Source organism: Boleophthalmus pectinirostris, unplaced genomic scaffold, assembly GCF_026225935.1.
Source record: "Boleophthalmus pectinirostris isolate CB_2022bp ecotype Guang Dong unplaced genomic scaffold, ASM2622593v1 HiC_scaffold_22, whole genome shotgun sequence".
NCBI classification, from domain to species: domain Eukaryota; kingdom Metazoa; phylum Chordata; class Actinopteri; order Gobiiformes; family Gobiidae; genus Boleophthalmus; species Boleophthalmus pectinirostris.
Genome location: NW_026571190.1, coordinates 24,067,937 through 24,095,318, shown reverse-complemented (window position 1 = coordinate 24,095,318; position 27,382 = coordinate 24,067,937). Strand labels below are relative to the sequence as shown.

At 39.7% G+C, this 27,382-nt stretch overlaps 1 protein-coding gene across 1 annotated transcript in view; it reads right to left on the bottom strand.

Moving 5' to 3' along the window:
• Window positions 1–4,796: 4,796 nt before the first annotated feature.
• The window catches only part of sorbs2a (sorbin and SH3 domain containing 2a), a 33,011-nt gene continuing 10,425 nt past the window's right edge, over window positions 4,797–27,382 (bottom strand). Inside the window, 18 exon segments of the mRNA XM_055158054.1 lie at window positions 4,797–5,653; window positions 6,338–6,444; window positions 7,117–7,154; window positions 12,344–12,538; window positions 13,372–13,458; window positions 13,460–13,501; window positions 13,590–13,704; window positions 14,395–14,492; window positions 15,838–15,917; window positions 16,912–18,693; window positions 18,998–19,039; window positions 19,042–19,169; window positions 19,814–19,863; window positions 20,642–20,698; window positions 22,252–22,323; window positions 23,898–24,015; window positions 25,168–25,372; window positions 25,478–25,528. Of these exon segments, the coding sequence (XP_055014029.1) occupies window positions 5,592–5,653; window positions 6,338–6,444; window positions 7,117–7,154; window positions 12,344–12,538; window positions 13,372–13,458; window positions 13,460–13,501; window positions 13,590–13,704; window positions 14,395–14,492; window positions 15,838–15,917; window positions 16,912–18,693; window positions 18,998–19,039; window positions 19,042–19,169; window positions 19,814–19,863; window positions 20,642–20,698; window positions 22,252–22,323; window positions 23,898–24,015; window positions 25,168–25,372; window positions 25,478–25,528 (3,329 nt within the window). The 3' untranslated portion in view covers window positions 4,797–5,591.

Genomic DNA, 27,382 nt, shown 5'->3' with positions numbered 1-27,382 from the left:
GCCTGGGACAGCTCCACTCGAAGCACTGGAACTAGTCTGACAGAGGAGAGAGAGCTAAAGGGAGGGGAGCAGTGTGAGCCCACCCCTCTGGAAGAAGTGAACGTGAAACTAATACTTTTTCAGTTTGCATGAACTTTTTATTTTCTAACAATGGTTTAAAAGGCAAATGGCAAATCAACTTTTTTGAGTTTTTAACGATGTTATAGCTTTATCGCCTTAAGTTAATTTGTATTGTGATGTTTGATTAAAAGAGAGAGAAACACAGACAGACAGAGTGTGTGTGTGTGCGTACTTTATTACTTTTATTACTTTATTGATCCTGTGATTTTCAGTGCCCTTTGTGTCTCAGTGCAGCTTAAACAGGAGGATCAGTCAGGTAGAGTCAGCAGATCTCTGTTAGGACAGCTTGAGGAGAAGAACAATAATGGTGTTATTGGATTTGGCTTTAGTACTCTGAAAAATTTTGTTTTCCCCTACCCCCATCTCCACCCACTACTCTGAATTGATTTATAATTATTTCAGACTGAGATTCGGGGTCGGTTGTTTATTTATGTAAAAACATAAATGAAAATCTGCTTTTTGTCACAGTGAAAGTTCACTGTGAGGCAGGGATTTTTAAATCAAGGGTTTAAAACAATATTTGAATTTACAATTAAAAATGCTAAGTGAAAAAAAGAAATAAAAATGAAACCTGGATTGACACTTTCTTTCTTGATGCCATTTTGTACGTAGTCATTGACAGATATTAGTTTGTTTTTTCACACAGGTCGTTGTCAATTGTTGCCAGCAGAGGGCGTCATACAGTTAAGTGGTCTAAAGAAAAGTGCTGTTTAGTGTCTGTGCAGTTTTATACTCAGATGATGAATACATTTTTTATTTGGATGTATTCACTGACATCATGTAAAATATGAACAATGTGAACGAGTTTTAGACAATTATTAAGAATAATCCTGAACATATACTGTATCAGGATTTTATGGGCGTCTGATCCAGTGCTCTGAGAAAAAAACGACTGGCTGTTTATGACTTTGTGTGAGATGTTCTAGTTTGGACTCTGGGAAAGATGCCCCCCTCCTCTTCCTCCTCCTTCTCCTCCTCCTCAGTGAATACTGCTTTACTGCTCCTGTCCTTATTTGGTCTGGAGACGCAGCTCCACTCTGAGGCCCATTCTAACCACTTCTGATGTGGACTGTCCACCAATGCCCTTCACACACACTCTTGGATTGATTTGTTCCTATGAAATCACAATTCTTCATCTTTTTGTTGACACTTGTTCTCCAGCTGGACTAGTGTTGCTCCAGTGATAATAATACAAAAACACTTTCTCTTTAGACAATAGTTAGACTCAGACAAGTTATTTTCAACATTAATAATATTACTTTCTGTTATATTACCATGTGCTTTTATATCTGTATAATCCCTCAGTCATACAGGTAGGTTCCATTGTGGTCCATGGGTGTATATTAATATGGTTTTATACTTGTTCTGATACAGATCAAGATCATTCTAAAGTTATTCAGGAAAGGTTCATTTCTGTCTTGTCAATGTGATTTTTTTTTTTGTGTTGATACCTGCTTAAATGAATCTTGTTTCAATAATAGTTTTAGTATTCATTAGTATCTGATTTTCAATCACAATCTGTCACAGTCATATGCAGTTTCATATCCCAAACCTCTAGCATTTTATGTGGTGACATGTTAACAACCATTGTCGACAAAGAAAATAACACTATGTAACTTTTTTGGTGGAGAGTTTGTCACCTGCTTGTATGCATATGGATGTTATTGCTTTGCTTGGAATGGAATGGAAGGTGGCCAAGTTACAGATCAGTTCCGTGGAGAGGCATGTTCACTTACGCCACCTAGTGCCTCCCCTCAATTTCATTTCTCTCCAGCGACTAGTCAGGAATTGGAATACACTAGAGGGTTTGCAGAAACGGCAGAAGTGCAAGTCCGGGCACCAGTCAATCAGCGAAGAGTCATACATTCTGTGTTGGCAACGATTTCCGAGATCGAGGATTTAAAGCCGGAACAAAAAGAAAGTTTGGTGAATTTTATCAAGCGGAAAGATGTTATTGACCTTCTTCCAACAGGATTTGGGAAAAGCTTAATATACTAGTTATCCCTGTTACCGGCACATTACATACGTCACGACCAAACAGCAGCGATTGGTTAAATTTTTTTAAAAGTACCTACCGTTGAGTGAACGAATCCTAATTCTGCGAGGACAGACGGTTTCCACAAAGTGAAATCGTCTGATGAATCAGGCTAGTCCACTTACAGAAAGAATGTTTTTCAGGGGATATTTTTAGTAGTAAAACCATCTGTAAATAAACAAGAGCCAGGCAGATAAGTTTAATGCAATACTGAGGAACATTCCAAACACAGCTATTCATGTGTTTTAGCTTCCTGTTAGAGGTGACATTATGAGGACTTTTTACTATTGAGAAGATGTAATATTTTGTTTTAAGTTATCAATTACCATGGCAACAGTCGTCATTATCCATCGTTCTGAAACCCATGGATGACATCATGAAGTTAAACAGGTGGCAGAAAAGTCCCATAATGCACCTTTTAATTGCTATGATGTAATATGAGCTCTGTTGTTTTTTTTAGACAGTAATGACTGAAAAGAAAATGACTTCACTACATTTCTAGGTGAAAAAACAACCTAAGCAAAAGCAAACAAAAAACAATTCCCCCTAGTGATGGGATTGTTAAGGGATGATGTCACTTCTGGGTCCAACTGTCAACTTCACAGCTTTGATTTTGACACTTTGCCACAGGGCTGTTACTTTTTGATTAAACAATCAAACAAGAGACAATTATGTATGTGTAATCAGAAATTGTATCAAAATGTGTAAAAAAAAACAAAACAAAAAAAAAACTAGGAAATTGTAAACATGTCCATTGTTTTCAGCAGCTTTGACTCAGAAATGACATCACACTTAACAACTCTATCGCTGTTGTGTGTATTTTAACAACTTTATTGACTTGCCAAGTAAATTACAAGCTGGATTTTATTAACAGTTCAGCTGCATAATAATCCAACAACACTGGAATATGATAGAAACACTTAATAATTATTACTGTTACTCGTCATTCCACGTAGAAATACCGTCATTTCTACAGAAGTTTACCTGGTTTATAAAATGTAAGCCTCCAACGATTTTGTGTTACAGCAGCTTTACAAAAAAATAAATATTCATAGATTCGTACATGGGAAAAAGATCTTGAAGATAGAAATAATGTTAAACAAGATAAACCAGCATTCATCTGGATTTCATTATGCCACAGTCAGTGAGAATTCTAATGCTAGCAGCTGTGCATTATGTCTGTCTCCTTGCTCAGGTTAGTCTGGCTGCAGTTAATCACTCTTCTATATCAGTACGCTCTGAGCATCACCATAGCAAAGGATAAACAAATGAACTACTGTCAGGAGGGACTGGCTTCAGCTAAAACAGTTTCATACCGGGTTACAACTTTTGCTAATTGGATGGATGTCTATACAGATCTGCAAACAGTTAATCCTGGTTTGGACCCAGTTTTGTTCTGATCCTGTTCTAGTTTTGGTTTCCCAGTTTTTATTTGATGCAAGTTCAAGAATGAATACACCCAAACTTGGATTTATTTCTTGCAATTATGCCTTATTCAATTTTAGCTTTGTCCGTTTTTGGTCATATGGTTTATTGTTAAGGTTTGGTTGCCTGGGATCCAGAAAACACATTTCTTCAATACTTTACAAAAATGTGCGTCTGGTCACCGGTGAATCACCATGTTTTCAGACGGGCGGGACTGACAGGTGGATTAGCCAATCAGGGACACACATCAAATATTGTTTGTCCATAACAAAACAAATATGACTACTTAAGATTTTAAAAAACAAATTATAAAAAAAATTGTCACAAACAGGGGACTGAAAAACTGCACATTTCTGCAGAATCACTGAGCAAAGAACTAAATTCTGTCAATCTGACGTGAGAGATATTTGATTTTATTTGAAATGAAAGGTGAATCAATGAGCTCCTTCATTTCACATGCGCCACTGAAATGAACAAATCTGTATTTGAAGTCTGGATCGAGGGGGATGGAGGGAGTGGGGACCAGATATTCTTCTCTTTCTATAAAAAAATACCTGCTAGTCATAAGGTTTGACATTACAGGCTAAAAAAACGCACTGACATTTAATCAACCTAAAAATAAAACTCTTTCCAATGTATACTCCTATCTGGTGATCAAAACATTGTTAATTTATAATGAATTGAGCCATTAGCCTCCATAGTGCCTGTTAAAATAAAACAAACTGATGAGCAAAGAAAAGAGAGGAAACTGATGGTGGGTGACAAAAACATGACTTTATAAAGCTGTGGATGTTGGCCATGTTACAGCACATACAAAAAGTTTACAAAACTCCCCAAAACACCTGTGCGGTCACAGCGCTGAGGGGTGACGTGAGGGACGGTGATACCACAACAAAATACATTTAAGGTGCTTGCCTCAGTGTCCATCCTATTGTGACAAAACATAAAACAGAACGTGAGGGTGACACATTATCTCATAGCATAATACAAGTTTAAAAGATGCAATGCAAGAGCTCCCACGTCGGAACATAAATAACATAAAAACAGCATAGCCCCGAAATGATTTTTATCAACTTTTCAAATGGTGTGACAGATAAATATGGCAAAATATTATTCTGTATATTGAAAAGCCACTAATAAATATAATACCTAAAGGTTCAGGACATCTTGCATACACTTGGTGGATATTACTTCCCATAGCCCGCGCCACAGTGACCTCTAGTGTTTAAACAAATAATAACAATGGAAGTTGAAACACAAACTGGTTTATGTTGTTAAAGTGCATCATACTAATGGCTAAACACTGAAGATAAAAAAGTACATTCTAAATTATGTTTCATTATTTATGGCGAAACCTGCTGTTCAAAACATTAATGTTTTTGTGTCCTGGTGATGAAGAGACTGGTTTTATTAAATATGAAAATACACTTAAATTGTTATGTAGCAAAAATGGCATTTGAAGTATCCATGAAAATGTGAATTGTAAAGTGACCATTTCCAGACCCTACTTATCACCCTTAATAAGTACAATTGTACAATGAACAAAAATGCATGGAAGTCATACTTATATCCGATAAAGGAATTTAGAACTCGGCAATGTAAGATTCATATATGTAAGTAAAATGTGTTTAATGTGTTTACTGAATTTCTGCAGCTTTCGCTTTTTCTCAAAGCAAAAGGTCTTGGGGATGTTTAAGGATACAACACTGTAATTTAAGGACAACTCTCCTACAGACTAATAAAAAAATATCTAAATGTTGTCTCTGCCCTTGTCCGCTCAGCTGTGATTATTGTTGTAAGTTTGTAAAGTTTCCTCTAGTGCCGTAGAAAGGTCACTCCCGGATAGAAAAATAAGGTTTAAAAACACATTTCAGACCAGTCTTCTGTCAAAGGTGGCTAGTGAGAGCTAAAAGTTCAGTGTGAAACTGAGCCCAATGCCTCCTGGGATGTGGCAGCAGCAGGACAGCGATCATGTGACCAAAGTGGGCGGGGCCAGGGTCTGGAATCATTATTATAGCTGCTTGACGTAGTTTCCTGGGAAGGTTCCAAATAACTTGCTCCTTCGGGACGTCCCTTCACAGACACACAACACAAAGCTGGGTTAGAAAAACAGATGGCCAGAGAGGATGTTACTGCCATCTAGTGGATATTTTCCTCAACAACTTTGGAACTTTGGTGGGGACAAAAGATGTACGCGGTGTGATTTCTACAATACAAACAGTTATTTACATTACATAAGCCATTGTCTGTGAACATATTTCACAAACTAAGAACTTGCTTACTAGCAATAACGTTATCAAAATATAACAGAATAAAAATTAGGGCAGGCATTAAAATAAGGTAAATAAAAAACAGATTTTGATATACAAATACTAAAAAAAAAAAGGATTGCTATGGTTTCAAAATGTATCTTTTTTGCTGAAACTGAGGATCTATATAAAAGGAATAGACACCACTGTTAACATCCAGTTTCCTATTAGGAAAATAAGGTGGAAGTATCAAATCTGCAAGGTATGAAAAGAAAATTAATCTACATCAGCCAAAACTGCTTAACTCTCAAATCCAGCCATTCATGTTTACCGCCAGCTCAGGTCGTTAGCTAATCCTGTGGCAGTAAAATGTACATGCCTTTTGACAGAATACATTGGAATTTCTTAGTTTTTGAAATGGCACAGTAGTTTGTAAGTTCAGGTTTATTGAAAAAGTCTCTATTTGTCTATGTTCATGAATTCTATTGTGTGATTTTTATGGTCTTACCGACAAACCAGCCGTCATCACATTTCTCCATCACGTCCACTACGTCTCCCTCTCGCAGCTCCAGCTCGTCTTCATTGCGGGGCATGTAGTTGTACAGGGCCTGGTACCTGCACCAATCAACAGACAGCTCAGACTATGGCATATATATACATATATACTACCATACAAATACAGAATCATGTATTTCAGAATATTTTGAGGTCTAAACTAAAGGATTAACACGTTTTATAAATTTGGAGCCCCTGATGAGATTTCATATTTTGTTATTATATTACATTATGTTACCTAAAGAATGAAAGAGAGCATATTACGCCATTGCTGATCTGTTATAATTGTATTTTCTCATTAACATATAACAGGAGTTGCCTTTTGTTTCATTCAAACATGTTTACCTAATCCTCCATATTTAGGCTCAAACAAAAAACACTGTTCCACATTGTGATGTATACAGGACGTGTTCCACTGTGTTTTTAAACCCCATACACCTTCACTAAAATAATTCAAATTATTTTAAACCAGCAATTGTCAATCACTACAGAAAAATAGTAAAAGGTAGCTGAAAACTATCTTGAAAACTACTGCTTCATGATGTCACAATGTGGAACAGAGCATTTTGAGCTTTGGAGATGTAGACAGACTAATAATAAAGGATTACTCAAACTTGTAAAAGAACCAAAACATAACTTCAGGTCTGTTTTTGAGGAGGTAACAACATTACTCTATGGATTTCATTTTTTAGCTGGAGTTCTTGACAGAATCATAAAGGAAACGTGACTTACGGGTCACCTCCTCCATGGAGCGCATCCTGCACGAGCCGCTGAGAGACACAGAACACACAGTTAGTTCATGTTAGCTTCATCACTGCTCATCACATTTGGCTCAACCACTGTATTTGTTATAGAGATTATGAAGATGGATGAGTAGGCCTGTCACGATAATTACTATATCAACTTATGGTTCAGTATATGAAAACCGGAACAATATTTTTGGGGAGTTTATCTTTGCACTAGTGGGAGAATTTAAGGCTTTTTTTCTGTAGTGTTATGAGAGTTAAAGTGATTTTAACTACGTATTCAACCTTAGATACAAACTAAAGTGTTGCACTATGCCATTTATCGGTTGCGTTTTTTGTCTTTAAAGATACTGTAAATTAGTAATAGTTTTCAATATAATCAGTTGCGTTCAATATTATCGTTTATTGTCTATATTTTCTTCAGCAATATGTCTTCACAATAATTACTGTATCGACTTATCGTTATCGAATATATACGAAAGTTGGAACAATATATTTTGGGGCTCCATATTTATCATTTGCACATTTTCTTTGCAATAGTGGGGAGATATTTTTCATTTTTATGTAATAATGTAAGAATTTGACCTGTAGAATGTAATTATTAGTTTCATTCTGCCATTTATTTGTTGCAGCACACACCTTTTAATGATATGGGCTATTAAAAGAGTGGTTCACTGGGATCATCCTGCTTTGTGTTAGTGGCATAAAGTAGTTTCAATATCATATCAATATTTCTCTGTAGCCATATATCACACTTGAAAATGTGTTATCATGACAGGCCTATGGATGAGGACATGCTCCCTACCCTCCGACCTCTACCAGAAGACATGTAGGACCTTCGGGACAAGATGGGGCTACGAGGAGGTTTACCACCAATCAGTACGTCCTGCTCAACAGTTAGAGAGACCAAGTAACTACCTCTGAAGCACTTTATACTCACACGGTAAGAGCAAATCTAGCTTCATGATACACACTACAATGCAGCATGCTCCAGACCACAGCCCTGACCAAACATATCTCCACAAATTAAGTTAGTTCTGAGAAGATTAGTCATCAAATTTCAGGCAGACAGAAAAAAAGGTTGGAGTCTAATCAAATAATTACTGATTAATCACCGTGCGATGCATAAAAAAAAGAAAAAATTGCCTTGTTAATGCTATTTCTTAATTTTGTGTTATTTTTAATTTGGTTCATTTTGCAAACAACCAATAAATTATTAACACAGTTTGGCAGTAGGGAAAAGACAGAATTTCCACAATACGCAATGAGACACAAGATTGGATCCATGGGAACGAGACAAGATGAGATTTTGATATAATTTATAATAAATGAATTGCAAGGTGCAGTTCACAATTTTGGCCCTTACAATTTTTGATTTATTTTATTGAATACACTCATTCTAGTGCTGTTTTTTAGAACTACGGCTTCTCAAAACGTTAACCCGTGTTAAATAATTTTTGTCCAATACAAAAGCAAAACCAATGGGAAAAAATGCACAGTAAAACTATCTGCACCAACGTCACAAAAACACTTTGGCTGTAACACACTCTCTGTAAGTAGGACGATGCCTCGCTTTTCTGTTGTTGTTATGACAAAACCACCAACACACACCAAAACCTCATCAGCCTTCAGTGTTCACACACCATTCGGCACATTCCCAGTTTACCTTCACCATGGGAGACCTACGCCCCACATGAGACGCCAGAGGGGGAGTGGGGGGGCAGCGGGGAGACAGGGGCGGCAGGGGAGGGGACGGAGCGTGCAGGGGGACGGGCGAGCTGGTGACGGGGCAGGCCTGGACCGGGCGGAAGTGGCAGGGTGAGGGCGGGAGCTGGGAGGAGGGGCGCTGTGGGGGCGGGGACACAGGAGGGGAGGGGGAGGGGCACGGGGACAGCACTGGCAGGGGCGACAGGGACAGCTGAAGCAGGCTCGGAGGCCGGGGCGAGGTGGGAGGGGAGGGGCTTAGCAGGAGTGGGCGGGGCGACAAAGGAGGGGAGCACAAGGGGGAGTTAGAGGCGGGGGGTCTGTGGTTCGGGGGGCTGGGCAGTCGCGAGGGCGGGGAGGTGGCATGGACTTCTGCCTGGAGAGGGATAACAACACAGGTGAGCTCGGAACCAAAACGTAAACCAAGTTCTATGATACTGACAACTTGCGCCTTTGTTTTTAAGCCCAAAGGAGTACAGATGGAGGAAAAGGATAACATACTAAAGCAGCATTGGGATCGGTACGCTGTTTTCTGATCTATGTTATTATGTTGTTTCCTCATCACAAATACAGCCAGAGATGATGTCATGTGGCAATACAGGATAAATTATTAACATTATTAAGCCACAGTGTTTTTCAACCCTTCACCTGATCATTTAGATAATTTCAGTTCTGGAATTATCATTCTCTACTAAACAAAAGGTTAAGGTACCTGCTAAATAAACTACTGCTAATGGATGGAGAGATTTCTATCATCTAAACAATTTTAGCCTTAACGACTTGATAATGGCTCAAACTCATACTGTCGCTTTCATTCAAGTGTGATGTATTGTAGCCCTACTATAAAAATGTTGCCTGGAATACACACTTCTCTAATACTTCACGCAGATGTGAGTCTAGTCACTGGTGAATCTCTGTGAGTTCAAATGGGCAGTGATTGACAGCCATCTGGGACATGCCTGGTCCGTCTGTAACAAATCTGTCTGCTAATGAGGTAAAAAAAAGAAAAAAAAAATATGAGAGGGACTGAAAAACATTGTGGATTTCTAGAGAATCAATGAGGGGAGCGAAATTAGATTTTGTTTGTAAATGATACTGAAAAAGAAACTATTTTGGTTGCATTATCATGTTTTGGTTCTGGCTCCAGGTGTGACAGAGGACTCACTCTGTATTAGGGATGGGCAGACGATTAAATCTTCTTAATCGTCGGGAGATTTAACGATCGATTTTTAAAATTTGCCACAACTACAGTGTTTAGGCTGTCCTTATGCTACGCACAGCAACCCACATATTCTGAGTTTACCAGGGGCATAACATTGAAATTATGGTAAATCTAAAAAAGCAGAATACAAAAAAGACATCTTTTCCTCCATGTATTCTCCACAAGGAGTCATATTTGAAGGCAACCACATGCGACACTCCATGCTCTACCTGTGGACTAAGTCTCTCTTTTAACTCTCTGAGCTCTTCTTCTTCCTTCTCATCATCTTCCTCTATGAACAGCTCTGTGTGGGCCCTCCTTCTCATGGACGACGGCCTCTCCAACTCAATGGGGGATGCAGGTGCAGGTCTGTCCCACAGCTCTGACATGGGCTTTACTGTCACAGGTGAGTGGAGCTCCAAACAGATCCTACCAGAAAGCCCACTACCAGGGCGAGTGGTCTCTTTGGGCTGGGGGGACTTTAACCCACTCAGGGGCCTTGGCGTTTGCGTGGGTGGGGGGCGGTATTCTGACGGGGACAACCTCAAATCTCCAACATCATCTGTGCTACTCGATCCACTCAAGATCATAGACAGCAGTTCGTCATAAGGATCTTCGACTTGTAGTTTCACTTCACAGGGATTTTTGGCTTCTAACTCAATGTCAAAAAAGTCTCGTATCTGTGCTTTCACAATCACTGGCGGCTCCTCTCTGGTGATTTCTGGAGTTGAACGCATTTGAAGAACCGGACTTGACTTTATAATTTGCGGTTGCTTTGAAGGCAAAAGTTTGGTTGTGTGTGTTTTCGGTTCGGTTGTGTGTATTTTTGGTTCGGTTGTGTGTGTTTCCGGTTCGGTTGTGTGTATTTTTGGTTCGGTTGTGTGTGTTTTCGGTTCGGTTGTGTGTATTTTTGGTTCGGTTGTGTGTGTTTTCGGTTCGGTTGTGTGTGTTTTTGGTTCGGTTGTGTGTGTTTTCGGTTCGGTTGTGTGTATTTTTGGTTCGGTTATGTGTATTTTCGGTTCGGTTGTGTGTATTTTTGGTTCGGTTGTGTGTGTTTTCGGTTCGGTTGTGTGTATTTTCGGTTCGGCTGTGTGTATTTTTGGTTCGGTTGTGTGTGTTTTCGGTTCGGTTGTGTGTATTTTTGGTTCGGTTGTGTGTGTTTTCGGTTCGGTTGTGTGTATTTTTGGTTCGGTTGTGTGTGTTTTCGGTTCGGTTGTGCGTATTTTTGGTTTGGTTGTGTGTGTTTTCGGTTCGGTTGTGTGTGTTTTTTGTTCAGTTGTGGGTATTGTCGGTTCAGTTGTGTGTGTTTTCGTTTCAGTTGTGTGTATTTCCGGTTCGATTGTGTGTGTTTTCGGTTCAGTTGTGTACATTTTTGGTTGACTTTGCATATACCAGGTCATGTGACTATAAGAGGGCGTGGGGGTGTGGGTGAAATGGTGAGGGGTGGGCGGGGGCGACAGGGGCGTGTAGCGGGATGCGATGGGTTGCGACAGTGCAGGTGGTGGGGAGGTGAAGTCTCTGCAGGATGACGGGGCAGGTAGGTGAGGGGGCTCCGGATCTCGGGGGTCTGGAGGAGGAGGGGGTGAAGTCGGGGGCAGCGGGGGAGGGGGTGGGGGGTGCGGGCGTGGAGCAGAGGGAGCGCCCGCTGGGGTCCATGGTGAGGGACAGCCACTCGTTGGTGATGGCCTGCAGCTCGGGAGCTCTCGGGGCAGGCTGGGGCGAGGGGAATGGAGGGAGGTGGTAGAATGGCTCCGGGAGAGTAAAGATAAGAAGGACAGTGACTACTACTGAGTATGGACAGAATGAGATGATTCAGGCAACTTCATTACACTCACATGTGTGTTTTCTTTATGTTTACTACTTTCTGTGTGTTAGACACTAGGAAAACATCAAATACATAATCCCAAATATGTAGAAATACGTTGTAAAGAATAGATAAATAACAAAATTTTATATTTTAAATCCTCAGAGTAGCTACCCTTTGCTTGGTTGAGAACACTACAAACCCATGGCTTTTACAAAAATTAAAAGTATGATTGGTCTAACAGGCATCTACATTTCAAATTTCGCCCCTACAGCCAGGTGTTTGTAGTAAGAAACATGTGGCTGTAATCAAAGTAGTACAGTGTCATGTCACAAAATACTTAAAATTGCAGTGGCCAGTAGAGGCAGCAAAAAAGCACAATAAAATGTCAAAAATAATTAACTGTCTAAAAACAAAATGAACTGTAAATAAGATTGGATAAACAGGTCTGTGTTGTGTATATGTTTCAAAGGAAGTTGGTGTATACAGTGACGAGACTCTTACCTTGGTGGGGGTGGAGCTTGCCGTCCTGCTGCCCGGATACACGTGTGGGTCGGCGTGGTGGGCAGAGCTTTTGGACGGAGAACGTTTGACCAGGTCCACGTAAGACACGGGGAAGATGCCCTGTTTGGTGGTGTCTGGGATTTTGCCTTCATACCAGTTCTGATCCACTTGTCGAATCACAATTACTCGTTCTCCCTGCAAATAACAGACATAATAAAAGTCTAGTCATCATCTGACCCTAAGCACAAAGGTCCAGCCTAAAAGAATATTTCAACTTTGTCAGTTTAAGCCATTATCCTTGTTTGAAACAAGACGCTGTAATCAGTTTCTTCCAGGCATGGTACAATGTAGAGAAGGTTTCATATGTGGTCATCTGAACACTGTTTTTACAATTAAGAAATTTCAGCTCCCATCCAGAAGCCATTTTCATTTAGATGGTACTGGCTTGAGGCACTAGGATTTATACTATTCCATGAATCCAGACCCAAAAGGAGAAGTTTTAGAGTAAAACCGCCCTCCCTTGTTTACTAGTTAACGTCATCATGGGTCTTTATGTCCCTGTAGTGTATTGGATTGCATCTTCCACATAGATGAAGGCTATCCAGGTTGTTTTTAATGAAAGACAGAAAGTAATAAAAATGCTAAGGAGTGACTCTTAAAACACCCGAGTGATGCATTAAAAAGCTTTAGTGTTTTTAAACTTACTTCAGTGATGAAATTGCGGTCACTTGCAGATAATCAATACCTATTATTTTTTGCTTAGTACTAACTCTTTCATTCTGCAGTGTGCTAGCCAATGTTGTTTTAAAAAGACACATATAATGAAACATGTGCTTTTTGGATCTTATAACTATAACAACATCAGAAATACACCTGGAATTATATTTTTGCTTAGTTCACGCTAGTTTAAATTTTCCCCGGATTGTGACATCAAAGGCACGGTTTTCATAATTCCATAAATCTGCAGCAGACTTGTTTTGATACTTTTGACAGTTTTGTGAAAAGCAAAAAACTTAAAAAAAAATTACCTTCCTGAGAGAGAGCTCCACATTTGTATCAGCGTTGAAGTTGTAGCGGGCCACAGCCTCTCCGATTTCTCTAACGTGGGCGGGGGGGAGGAGGTCTGATGGGCTGATGCTTTTCCACTGATGGCATCTTCTGTATGAATGTGTAAAAATACATTCTTGTAATACAAGATGGACTAATAGGAAGTAAAACTGAATCTATCCATTTGTGATGAGTCTACCTCTACATAAGAAATGGGGAATATCCCAACCCGTCCACGGTGCTCCCCTTCAAACCAGTTGTTGTCTATTTGTCTGATAATGTTCACCGTGTCTCCCTTCTTAAATGTCAGCTCCCTGCAATACAGCCATGTTAGTAGAGGATCGTGACTCATGTACAGTAATGTGCATGAAATCCAACCCCAATGTGTCAGCCAAAAATTAACCAGAAAGCAAAGCAGAAAGAATTTCCGTCAGAGATGGGTAGTTACATTTACTTGAGTAACTTTTTAAAGAAATTTGACTTTTTAGCAGCATAGTTTTACTCCTACTTGAGTATTATTGTTATTGAAGTAGCAGTACTCTTACTTGAATAAAGGTTTTAGTTATTCTTCCCAAGTCTACAAATGACAAAAGCTTTATGCTGACAATATTAAATGATTTGAATGTGTTTCCTGCTCCGCTTTTTTCAGTTTTTTTTCAAAATTTTGTGTCTTTCCTTTAAAAATGCATATTTTTTACTCTTGACTTGAATTGAGTAATTTGCTGAACCACTACTTTGTACTTCTGCTTGAGCAATAATATTTTGAAGTAATGTTACTCATATTTGAGTAAAATTTTTGGTTACTCTACCCACCTCTGATTTCAGCATGCTAAGATTGAAATCTGTAATCCATCCAAGTGTGATGAATAAAACAACATGGATTTCACATAACTAAAATGCTTACAGATCACAAAAAATAGAGTGAATTTATGCTGACGTGCAGTTAGCCATTCCTGCAGTGAAGCGTGGAATCCCTGTGCATGTGAAGCAGATTCTGTACTCACTTGGCTGTCTGTGCCTTAAAATCATAAATGGCTCTTGCGGGCTGTTTCTGATGGAGGAGAGAGAAGAGAATGAGTTGTGTCATCTGTTTATGCGACACCTAAGAGATGAGAGTAACAGAAGAAGAGACAGAGAGAAGACCAGCAAACATCCCATGCTCAGTTTCAATAAAAAAACAAAACAAAAAAACAGAATGGACTAATGTCAATGGAACTCAGAAGCTCCAGACATTAGCATTAGGTGAGGAGGAGTATGAAGAAAATACAGACAGGAAGCCAAGATTAGTGTTGCCATGATACTAAAATTTCAAGCTTGATTTTGATACTAAGGAAGAAACTTGATACTCAATATTGACTCCAATACCACAATGATGATAAAACACTCTTTATTTAGACAACAGAATAACATTTTCAACATTAAATCATAGTATTTTCTTTAATATTACCACGTGGCCTTATATCTGTGTAATTGATATGTTCCATAGTGGTCCATGGGTGTATACTAGTGAATGTCCTTTTATACTTTTTTCTGATACAGCTCAAGATCATTCTAAAGCCATTAAGGAAAGGTTCATTTCTGTCCTGTGAATGTGACCTTTTAGTACCCATAACTGTATAAAAGAGTACCTAGTTTCAGTATTAGTTTTAATACAGATTAGTATCAGATTTTTTTATACTTTGACAACTGACAACCCTAGCCAAGACTGCAGAGTTAGTTATATAGGATTATGATGTATCGTGTTTTTGACAGTGTTTACAAATCATGGTGATCATATTAACTCAGTACAAATATGTAAATACTGCTACTACTGTTATTAATGCGTTAGATTTATATAAAGCTTTTTGGGACATAAACGAAGTGTTACGTTACATTGTTCATTCTTGGACCCATTCGTAGACATAAACCTTCCAATCCAAGCCAAAGGCTTTTCCAACAGCCAGTCACTCACTTCCTTAAATTCATTTATTGTCCAAGGAAACAACCAGAGGTGGATAGTAATCAGTGACATTTATTAAGTTTTGAAAGAAATTTTACTCTGAGTATTTTTCAAGGAACATACTACTTGAGCAATATTTTTATTGAAATAACTGTACTCTTACTTGTAAATGTAAATGTTTTGGTGACTCTTCCCACTTTTATTAAGTCTACAAGTGACAAAAGCTTTATGTTGATAATACTACATGATTTGAACATTTGAGATTTAGTGCATTATTTAATGTTTTTTCTTCCCAATTACATTAACTTAAGTTGTAAATCAGATGTTACCTCCTGACAGTTACTCTTTAAGTTACACTTACTTGAGAAATTTCTTGGACTACTACTTTTGCTTGGGTAATTATTTTGAAGTAACGTTACTCTTAAGTACAATTTTTGGCTACTCTACACACCTTTGGACACAACAGCAGGATGCACTAGATCTGTCATAAAAAAGTAAAGCAAAGTACCTCTCTGTCTGGTGTGGGTCGCCTGCTCTGAGGGGTGTGCCGTCCATCCAAAGTGGAATAACTCCTGGAGACATCATGGTCTAGGACCCAAGGAGAAAACAATGAATCTCAAAGAAGCACACAAGAAACTACACATAGAACAACAATACTGAATTGTGTTGTGTTGTGTGGACAACGAAGTAGAGGATGAGATCATTCATAAAGAGGGGGTATTATGCAAAGCAACTTTTTTGAGCTTTCTACCATGTTACAACGTTCCCTCATCAAGAGCATGTCTGAATAAACAGAATAGTCTGAGTAATTCAGTGATCTCTCCCAGGTCCTATTCAAACTTTCCGTATGATTAGGAATACAGTCCTATCCAAATCTCAGCCCAAAAGCCTTCAGTACCCAAGCTCCTGTACAGCAATTTTACATAACCATACATAAGCATGACACAAAACAACTCACTACACCTTCACAAACCTTATACAATGTGCAGTAGTTTCTTTAGCAAAATTCACACTGATTGTAATGATAGCGCTCTGACGGGGGAGTGACCATGGTGAACAAAGGGAGAGGGTTATTAAAACACAGTTTTCAGTGAATGTAGCATTTTCAGAACAATAAAAAATTAACGTGGTGATCTTGATAATTATGTGTTGAGTGTAATACCCCCTCTTTATAGTGAATAAAGATGGCAAAAATCTGAGGCAAAAATTGCCTGTTTTATTTTTCCATCAACTTTTATATAACATGCAATTGCAAATAGACCTAAATTATAATAGAACTAAAAAAAAAATAAAAATCTGTAACCAAACAGGGACCATACTACACACAATATATAAAGACCATAAATTCTCAATTTATAGCTGTAAACATTTCAGTAAAACAAGCAAAATTATCATGCATTTGTGAGTCTCTGCTTGAGAAACTCAAGCTAAACTGAAAATAAACAATAGATCCAGAAAGATAAAAAAAAAAGAATAAAAAATTATGTTAATGTATAAAAGTAAAATGTGTACTATGAACACAACAAAGCACTGGGTGTGTATGGCACAGTGGACATGAGTACATCACATGCAGTATCTCCACCTGAATAACAGAGATTCCCATTGCCCTCTGCATAATCATTATTGTTTGAGGTGTCATGATGGCGTCCGTAACAGGCACTGACTGGTGACTGTATCCGCGGCGACTGTAACCGTGGTGATGAGGCATACCCAGTGGGACTTCCATCTGCGTAGATGGAGGAGTGCCCCCCATGCCAACAGCCCCTCCTCCCTCTCAGAGAGGAGCTGCGCTCAGGCACGTTTGGTAACAGTTCAGCCAGAATCCTCCTGAGGATACTGTCATCTGGTGCCCTGGTACCTCTGTGGCCACGCTCTGCCTGAATGTGCTCGTATATGTCCCTCAGCGCAGCATCCAGGGCTTCATAAATAGCCTGCTTAGACTTGGGTCTGCTACCTCGACCTGTGCCACTTCTTCTGGAGGTAGGTGGTGAGCCCTTTTTCCTGCGGAAAGGCACTGGACTGACCAGAAAGGCCAGCTTTGACATCGCTTGCTGGGACTGTGGGTTGTGTGTTCGTAAATGGCTGCTGTGAGTGGACTGTGAAGGTCTGGGAAGCTCCTGGCGAGCCTGTTCTCTCTCATGACGTAGCATTGTGGTGAATCGGGTGTATGAGGCAGGGCAGCGGCCCTTGCAGGAGCTGATAAGGTGTCTGTGTTGGTAGCCCTGGCTCTGGCCCACGCTTTGATGACCAGCATGGTGGTGGTGGTGATGGCGATGCTGGTGACGCAGGTGATGGTGGAGTGAGGAGGAGCCATACAGGCTCTCTGTGGAGGTCAGGGAACAGTGGTCAAAGTCACTCTCACTGCAGAAAGAGGAGCCCTCCACCTGAATAAAGTCACTCAGGTCTGAGGCGACAGCATCCTGCTCGCTGTCAGAGTAGTCCTGGGGAGCCTGGGGAGCACGAGGCAGAGGCGGAGCTGCAAAAGAGTTTCCTCGACTGGGCTCTGGGCCAACACGAGGCTGCCCCTCTGGTGGACTACGCGCACACTGCAAATGATCCATGCTTTGTGCTGTGTCATTGCCATTGCTGTCTTCTTCTAGTAAAGACTCTATAGAAAAGCGGCGTTTAGGTAAACTGGGAGTATTGCCCCCACTGCTGGCTCGAGATGAGGAACCACCAGGGGTCACAGTGCCTGATGGTGCTTCACCATCACCCAGGTTAGGCATAGATTTTGATTTTTGTATAAGGCGCTCGTATTCAGAAATACGATTTGGCACCATGTCACGTGAGACATCTTTGCCCCATGACGGTCTCCATGGAGGGAAGGGATGGCGAAGCAGATGGGGTTGGCGCTCCAGCTCAAGTATACGCGCCCGCACTGAGCGGATCACGTCAGAGGGGATGAGCTGAGAGCGGTCGATGTGGTGCATCTTCTTATAGAGTTGGAGAAACCCCGGTGAGTCATGGGCCCGACGCCGGTGAAGTCGGGGCAAAGAGGAAGTAGAGGTGGATGCTGTGGAACCTGAGGGAAGTCCATCACACAACAAAGAACCAGCACTTTCTGAGCGTGTGGCGCCACGCCCATTGGTGCCCGAGTGCCCATCGTTTAGTAAGTCATCACAGCTGCGAGACTTGACTTTACGGGAGGAAGGCGGAACCTCCTCCACACTGCTCCAGGTTTCTGTGTCACCCTGTTGACTAGGCCAGCTGCTCTTAAAAACAGACTGTTTAGAGGAGGAACTGCCCTCTTGGCTGCCGTCCTCCATGCAGTCTGTAGACTCCGAAGGAAGAGGGGGTAATGAGGGGCGTTTATGAGAGGCTGGAGAGGATAAATTGTTTGGATACATGTCGCATGCTTCCCCACCTTTTAGATGTCCAAAGGAGAGCAGCGTGAGAGAGACAAAGGAGGAAAGCATGTTAAGCAATAAGACCAAGCCAAGAGAGTGTTAGAATGAGGGGAAAAGGAAAAATAATGGACAGGAAGGAATGGATTTGACAGTAGGATATTTTAAAACAAACCAGAAAAAGTAATTAAAAACTGAAACAAAATGTATGTAGGTACAGTACCATGTGTGAAGGATTGGGACATGTAGGGAAAAGACAGAAAGCATGTGAATAATACCCAAAATAAATATCAAAACATTTATAAAAATAGTTTTAAGGTTTACCTTTGGCTCTGGAGGGTGAAGACGGAGAAGAGCGAACCACAGTTTTTTCAGGCTGCTGCTGGGTCGGGTTGGTTCTACTGGTTTTGGAGATGTCACACCTCTGCTCTGATGAGCATTTGTGTGGGCATTCGAGGGCTCTGACTTTCGTCTTTTCCTGTAGTCACTGGCCACACTGCATGGTTCACAGGAAAAAATCCCAAAACATGACTGTACATAGACAATTTATTCTATTTTCTGTACACCAAGATTGCAACAGCGGTTCAATCAAAGAATTAATTAGCATACTTAAATGTTTGTACAAAATCCTAATAAACCGTAAACTATATACTGAAAAATGATTGTAAAAGCCAACCTCACATGATCATTTCAACAACTGTCTTCTTATTCACTCCTGACTATATTTACTATGTCCTCTCTCTCACTAATGTGCTCTCCTTTGAGTAGCAACACAAAGTGACTATATATAGGCTATTCATGACATCCCATCTCAGCTCTGTTGACTCACTGAGGAGAATAAGACATGAATAAGCAGGCCACTGGTGAATAGGACTGGGATGTGGAGAAGGGAGGGGGTTGGGACCAGCTGAAGAGGTGACAGGGAGAATCAATAGAGCTGCGGGGGTTCATTTTATTCTCTGTCTTGGCTTTTGTGGGGAAAACCCAAACACTAATCTTGACATACCTCTTGGAGTGAGAGAAGTTTAAAGGGGCAAAAATGGAGCAGAAAGAGGAGAGCTGACTATGCTGAGAATCACAACAAACCAGTGATGGTGGGGGAGGGGGCGAGGAGGTGATGCAGAAATGAAGCAGGTTTACCTTGCAGATCTCTCCGCAGTTTTTTCGGACGAAGCGATGAGCAGCGATGCCTGGGAAATGGGACACACAACAAAAGGAAAAAGTGAGCCCCGCAAGAACAAAGACTAGAGGTAGTCCACAATGCACAGCCTGCATGCATTTGCCGATGTGCCACACTCAAAATATTCCTCCGGAGTAACATCCCACAGCTGCTGGTTCCACGTGGCACACTGGAGAGAGAGTAGGTGTGCCGGTGTTTGCTGAGAACTGGAGAAAAGGCTGGAGACTGAGGCAGCCTGCAGAGGATGGGAAAGGTAAAGCTCTGCTGCATCTAATGTGCTCCGCGTGGGGGCAAAAGGCGCTCTGCAAAATCTGGACTGGATCAAATGGAATGAGCTGCTTAAGGCTGTGTTATGAACCCTGCAAAGAGTTCATTTACCATGTGCACGTGAAGTTGAAAATCTTTAAAACTGTAGGCTACTTAGAATTAAAACAAAAACGAAAAACTTAACTTAGAAATAGAATACATGAACATACATTAAATGTATAAAAAATAATAATTGTCATTATAATAAAATAATGTATTAATACATTTATATATATTTTTTAAATCTAATTAACAGACTGACATCTTGATTTCATCTAGTATTTGGGGTACAATTGAAAACCTCTTTGGGTGTCTAAAAGAACAAGCAACAACATTCATACCATACCATTGAGTCTTCTTGCCCAGATTGTTTAGACTGAATGTATCCTCCATTAATAATCTTTTTTATACCTTTGTGATTGGTCATTTTGTTAGAAATAGTGAGATCAAAAGTATAAGAAGACTTAAGGATGTGGGATTACCTCAATGCGCTGGCGAGCGGAGATATCTGGATTATAATCCAGTCGTTTTTTAGGAGGCTTGAGCCGAAAGCAGCAGAAAGCAGGAGGAGGAGGAGTGGAAGAGGAGGTGAAGATGAGGTGAAAGAGGAGAAGCAGTGGTGGCGTCATGAGGAGGAACATGTGGAGAGAGTGAACCCATTAGACAACAAGGAGCTCACATGTGATAAACATGTGTACACTGTCCACAGAAATGCACTAGCACACAACTATAGCCCTACACTATTACTTTGTATGTACCAGAGATGTAGAAATATGGAAAAAGTTCACATTCAATAAAGCTGTCTTTGGTTTGGTTTTACTGAGGAAATATGAATTGGATCAAATCAAGTGAATATGACTGATAGTTAGACTCTCGCACATACAAACTGAGTATAACTTCAGTTCTAGTTTTTTCCATAATACTACGCTGTACATTAGCCTTTGTGAAACTGACTCACGCACAAACATACACGCACACACACATACACACTAAAATCCACCCACGGAGCACACACACATGCAGAGTGTGAGAGCAAGCTGCGAGCAGACGGTGACGTACGAGTCTCTCAGGTGTGATAAGTGCTGTTTACTAGTGCACACTGCAAACACCTGCTGATTTATTACCTTCCACCTCAACAAACACACACTTCATTATTCAACATGACAGCCTTATGTCTTCTGTCACTACACTCTCTGGGCCCAGTGGTCATGTCAGTCATTCAAAATATTGTAGGAAGACAAAATGTTCCTCCACCTAAACATTTTGAATAAGCACATTCATCTCAACTCATGCTCTAATCAGGCATCCACGTGACACTTGGTAAATCAGTGTGGTGATGGTGTTTTTATCCCTGCGTGAGGAAACTAGTGTGAGGAACTAGGAAGTACTGTCTGCATCCAGCAGAGGGCAGTGCGTACATGGGCTTTTGGTTATGAAACAGAATTAGGTGAAGCATATTGAAACTAGTTATTCCAATCTCATAGCACCTGCAGTATAAACATTTATCCAATAATATAAAGTAATGAAATAGTATTTCTCTCAAGCAACACAACTCCTTACAGCTAAATGAATTAAGAAGATGTTGCTTGAACTATTGTGATGCTGTTGTCACTTTTGTGAAGCAGGAAATACAGATGCAATATTGTCATTTAACTTCAGAAAAGTTTAATTTTCCTTTAATAAGCTATGACTGTGGCTAAAATACAGGATAATGCTGTGTATTAATATTCTATCTAAGAGATACTCCAGGGAAAACATTTATTTGCCTTTGCAAAATGGGTAAAATTTTAGTTTTAATCTAATAAAAGTGAATCAACTGAAACTTAACAATTGTTAACAAAGTCCAGTAGATACAAATATATATATGTACTAGCCAAAGTCTAAAAAGCAACACAAAGACATCATACAGGCTGTCACAGAGGTGGTAGAACGGGGAGGGGATTCAACACATGCCTGGACGACTCGCCCCACCCAGCCTACTGTCCAAGCCTTTTACTACAGAACATAAAGAGTGAGGTGGAGAATGAGGGTGGATGTGCTATGGTGTGGTTTTGTGGTTTTGCAGAGGCAGTGGTCTACGGCCCTGACTTACCGGCCGCCCAAACTCCAGTTCGGAAAAGAACTTATACCAAGGCTCGTTCTCTAAATCTATGTCATCACAGGTCTGGGAAAAGCATGACAGTGACAGAGAAGAGACAAAGGAAAGGGGGAATGGAGAGAGGTCACATAGAGGTCACAGCGAGACATGGAGCTCATGGTTAAGAATGGGCCAAGGTGGCAACTGAGATGGACACAGAATGAACCAAAATGAACAACTCAGATAGATGTTTCAAAATTTAAAAATAACAGTAATAGTGGAGCTTATAATACAAATGAAATATATTCCATCATGGCTGCAGTTTGGGAAAAAATAAAATAACTGTGACAACCATTGCGATGAAGATTAAATTTACGTTTGATGGAGCAGGATTCTGTTCACATTTTAAAGACGTCCAGAAGCATTTAATGTTCTGATCTACTAATAGAAAGGTCATATGCGTTTCAGAACAAGGTCTAAACAACAGGAGCTTTTCCATAATAAGAGAATTTGTATTCCTTTATGGTATTCCTGTTTTTAATCATGGTGCTAAGCAGACTTTGCTTGCTTTTTTTTTATACAATTGCAATTAATCTCGAAGCCTTATATTCCACTAAGAGATGCAATTTACATGTTTTCTTATTTTCTTATTTAGACTGGACTGCTAAGTATCAAACCAGTAAACATTTACACCCTACCTATTCTGAATGAAAAAGTAATATGAGAAGTACTAAGCGCTATATTGTTATTTTCTACTAGTCTGATTACCTTGATTTTGGCCTTTATACAGAGCATCACATCCCTTTTTTAAGGTTTCAGCTCCTGCAAATGTCACACTGTATGACAAGTGCTAATCTCACTTTCTATTTCCAGACTCGTTGTGAGATGCAGAACTGCAGTTGACAATCACAATCACTTCACTTCCAGAATGTTTTACACAGAAATGAAAGCGAGGGATCCAAACAAAAATACTTAGCTTTAGTTACTTAAAGCACTGAAAACAAGATACTAATCGATAATGAAACTATTATTAAACTAGATACTCATTTGAGCAAGTATCAATACTAAAATATAACATCACAAGTCTACAAGACCACAAAGACTATCACAAGCCTATTCAATATTGAAAAATTATATTCTATTGTCTAAATAAAGAGTGTCTTATTTATTATAACTGTATCCAAATTGTAGACTATTCCTTATTCTTCTATTCTTACCACACAACAATTCCTACCTTTGACGTGTGCCTCAGTTGTATCAAAAGAACAAATCACCAGCCAGAATATTTTTTTCAGTCTGCGTATTTGCTGGCGTGGGTTCACTGTCTATTACAATCTGACTCATGCGTCTGTGCCCTGGAACTGCGAAGCTGACTTCCCATCTCCCGTCTCTTACAATTACCTGGTGGCTATGTTTCTAGGTCTCTATGCATTCTCATTATTTTTCTGTCATTTGTCATTCATCCCTCACATTTTAAACCACCAGCAGCCATGAAGTAAGCTCCAGCTTTGGACACATTAGCTTCTTTCACCTATACTGCCAAATATGCCAAAGCCAAATAATTGATGGAAGAGGAAAAACACATTATCAACTTTAAGGTCTTAGAGAAGTATGCAAAACCTAGAATTTGAAAAACAATGATGGAATTCTGAAACACTCACCGGTCTCTCTTGCTCTAAAATCGAGGACTTTCCAGGCTCATATTCAAAAATACTCTTGGGCTCAGCACGATATTTCCTTGTGTCTACTTTCCTGTCTGGAGGGCCCCATTCATTCCTTCTGCAAGAAAACCAAAAAGAAAATACGTTTTGGTAAAAGCTGATATTAAAGGGTCTGTACCTGATTTTAGATCATTCTTATCAAGATAAATGTTCTTTACATCATGTATTGTATGACAAAAAGTACTTAATAATAAGAACAGAATTTCACTTCCAGTGCAAAATATAATCTATTCATTTTAGGATTTTCTTGGGTAATAACTAATAGTTAATAACAGTTGTTGAGGAAAACAACCTTTTCCTTTCGTGTTTGTTAGTTTCTGCTTAGATAAGAAATGACTTGAAACAGAAATAAAGTCCAGATAATTTACTTATTCCAATATTAGAAAGCCATACTGGTACAAGGAGTCTGTGCCAACATTCCCATGCAGAGACTCAATGTTTACGCCTATACAATGACTTTCATAAGCAAACTATAGTGGGAGGCTACCGCGGTTTAGACTTAGCGCCTCTTCATTGGTGTGCAGGTCAGCCAGGCCTCTTGGCACATTGCACAGTCCAATCAGACTCCATCCAGGGTGTTATCTGGCTAACAAGTCATGACATCATCCCTATCAGTACTTCTAGTCCTATTTAGTTAGTTTGCTATGGGATATATTGGAATATCCTGCATTTGTCTTGACATATATCTATGAGTCTCACAGCTGTGATCAAAGCCCTTATCTTTGGTACAATAATGAACTAAAGAAGTGATTATACAAAATAGCTAAACCTAGTTATTTATCCTAACACAGTCACCTTTTTGGTCCAGTGGGAAATCATGGGAAACAAACTGCCTTGTTCTCTGTCATGGTGCGTTTACAAGAGAGTCAAAAAAGCTTAAAGAGTGGAGGGTCAAAAATTTCAAAGTAAAATGTGTTTCTGACTCGTGTATGATTTTTGTATGTAATAACGCAGATTAAACTCATAATTCACAAGTTTAATCTATCTTTATAAAAAGTACATTGTTTCTTATTACTTTTTTTTGAATAAATAGTTTTTGCATTAACTCCCCTGTAGGTGAAGTCTTGTGAGTGCAGTTTGGGTTAAACACATAAACATATTAGTCATCTTTTTAGTCGACTAATCAATCATCAGGACATGTCTTTAGTTTCAAGAATTTCTTTAGTCAATTACCGCCCTTATCATATTACATTTTGAATCAAACACTTACATATCGGAGCCCTCCTTGCCTCGATCGCTGTCTCTTGCTCGTAGCTGCAGGATGGAGGGCACAGCAGGAGAGGGCGGGGGGACAGGCGAAGGTGCGGGCTCTGGAAGGCGCCCGTTGTCGGAGGGGCTTTTGGCGAGTGGTCTGTATGTGTGAGTCTTAGGTGGAGGATGGGCCATAGTGATGGTTGATGACAGATTGTAGTCTTCTGTTTGGTGAAAGAATGGGGAAATAAAAACAAAGAAGCATGTAAAAAAGGGAAAATTGATAAAATTATAGTTAAATATGTGTATGCGCTATGTGTATCTCTCACCATTGTTTATTACTGCATATGCTGCATTATATGTGTCGGAATAGTCATCATCTGGAAAAGAAAGAACCAGATTACAAAGATATATGACTGCATAGTAATATAAAACAAAGTACTATGGCTTAATGTTCAAAATTACATTCTGTAGTTTAAATGAAAAGTGTTTTTTATACTCATCATGGTACCGAGTATCAGTTTGAAGTTCTAGTATTGTGGCAACACTAGAACCAGTAGCTATGTAATAAATATTTAACTCATAAATGTACTGTTCATTTATACATTATGTATAATAGCCCGATAACCCAACAGCACAGGACTTTTACAAAACACAGATGCACCTCGATAATATTTTAAACAACCCAAGGAAAAGCGAAAGAAAATTTTATTCTGTGACAAAAGTTCACCACCTATTCAAGCGGCTTCCTCAGTCCTGATAGGTGAATGGTGAGTCAATGGTCAATTTCCAATCAGAACTGAAGAACCTGGATTGTTCATTTTAGTGAAAAAGAGATTTTCTGAACAAATTGTCAACACGATGTAGAAAGTGATTCAAGATTCAACTTCTCACCTCAGTGGAAAGAGGCTACATTGTTCAGAAATACATTTTAGATACATGCCATTTTTCAAAGAATTGTCCAGCTAGCAGAATTTCCAATATGTCTGTCGTTCCAGTGATGTAATGTTTAGTTTTAAGGTGCACTGCGTAACTTTTCTGATGGAGGGTCTGTCAAGAGTGTCTCTGTGATGTTATTGCTTTGCCTGGGATGATCCTCAGTATGGCCCTCAACAAATATATCTTGCATTTATTCAATTACAAGAGTTTTATTTCTCAAAACTGACACAAAACATGCATTATTACCATAAGTGAGCGCACTTCTGTACAGATCTGACCTGAAAGTTGGCCTGGTGATGTGTCTGCCTGTCTCCATGGAGATAGTTAAATTAAATGCCATACTGTAGAACATTCCAGGAAAAAAAATGATAACATCTACATCGAATCAAGCAGAAAAGTTACGCAATGCACCTTTAAGATTTTTAAACTAAAAGGTACAATATGTCATTGCTCTGCATTATACAGCTCTACTACATTCATTTAACTACAGGTGGTTTTATAGCTCAAAAATACCTAGAAAAACAATTATTCTGACTGTGAGCGGGGTTGCCTCTCCACAGATCTGACCTGTGAATGACAGGCTGGACTGGAGGGACAACTGTAATACTGTGTACAAGGACATGAGTAGACTCTACTTCCTCAGCTCAGGTCTTTCAATGTGTGCAGCAGGTTACTGGAGATCTTCTACCAGTCTGTGGTGGTAAAAGGTACACTGGGTGGATTGACACACTGATCCGTAAAGCTGGTCATGCTGGACATTTGTCACACTGAGGGACAGGAGGACACTGCACAAACTGCTCAGGACAGATAATACTCCCTACAACTGTACAACATCTCACCCTCTGCACCAGACTATAAATGGACACAGCAGCTCATTCTCCAATAGACTCCTACAGCTCTGCTCAAACAGTGAGAGATACAGGACTACATTCATACTATAATACTCCCTACAACTGTACAACAACTCACCCTCATGTAATGGATACCCCCATGTCCTGTCAGTCATCATATTGTTGCATTGTCTTCCTATCACCTCTTGTATAAAACTGTGATTTTACTTTATTACTTATCTTTATATTTTATTTTTACTGGTATATTTACATTTTATGTCTTATTTGACATGTGTCTCTTTCTGTCTTTTTTGCTACTTATTTAGAATGTAATATTACCATTTATATTTTTGCTCTTTGTTAAGATATTGTATTGTGATGTGTGAGCTACTGTGTCCAAGTAATTTCCCTTGTGGATCAATAAAGTTTGTCTAAGTCTAAGTAACATGGTTTGGTTTGGTCTCC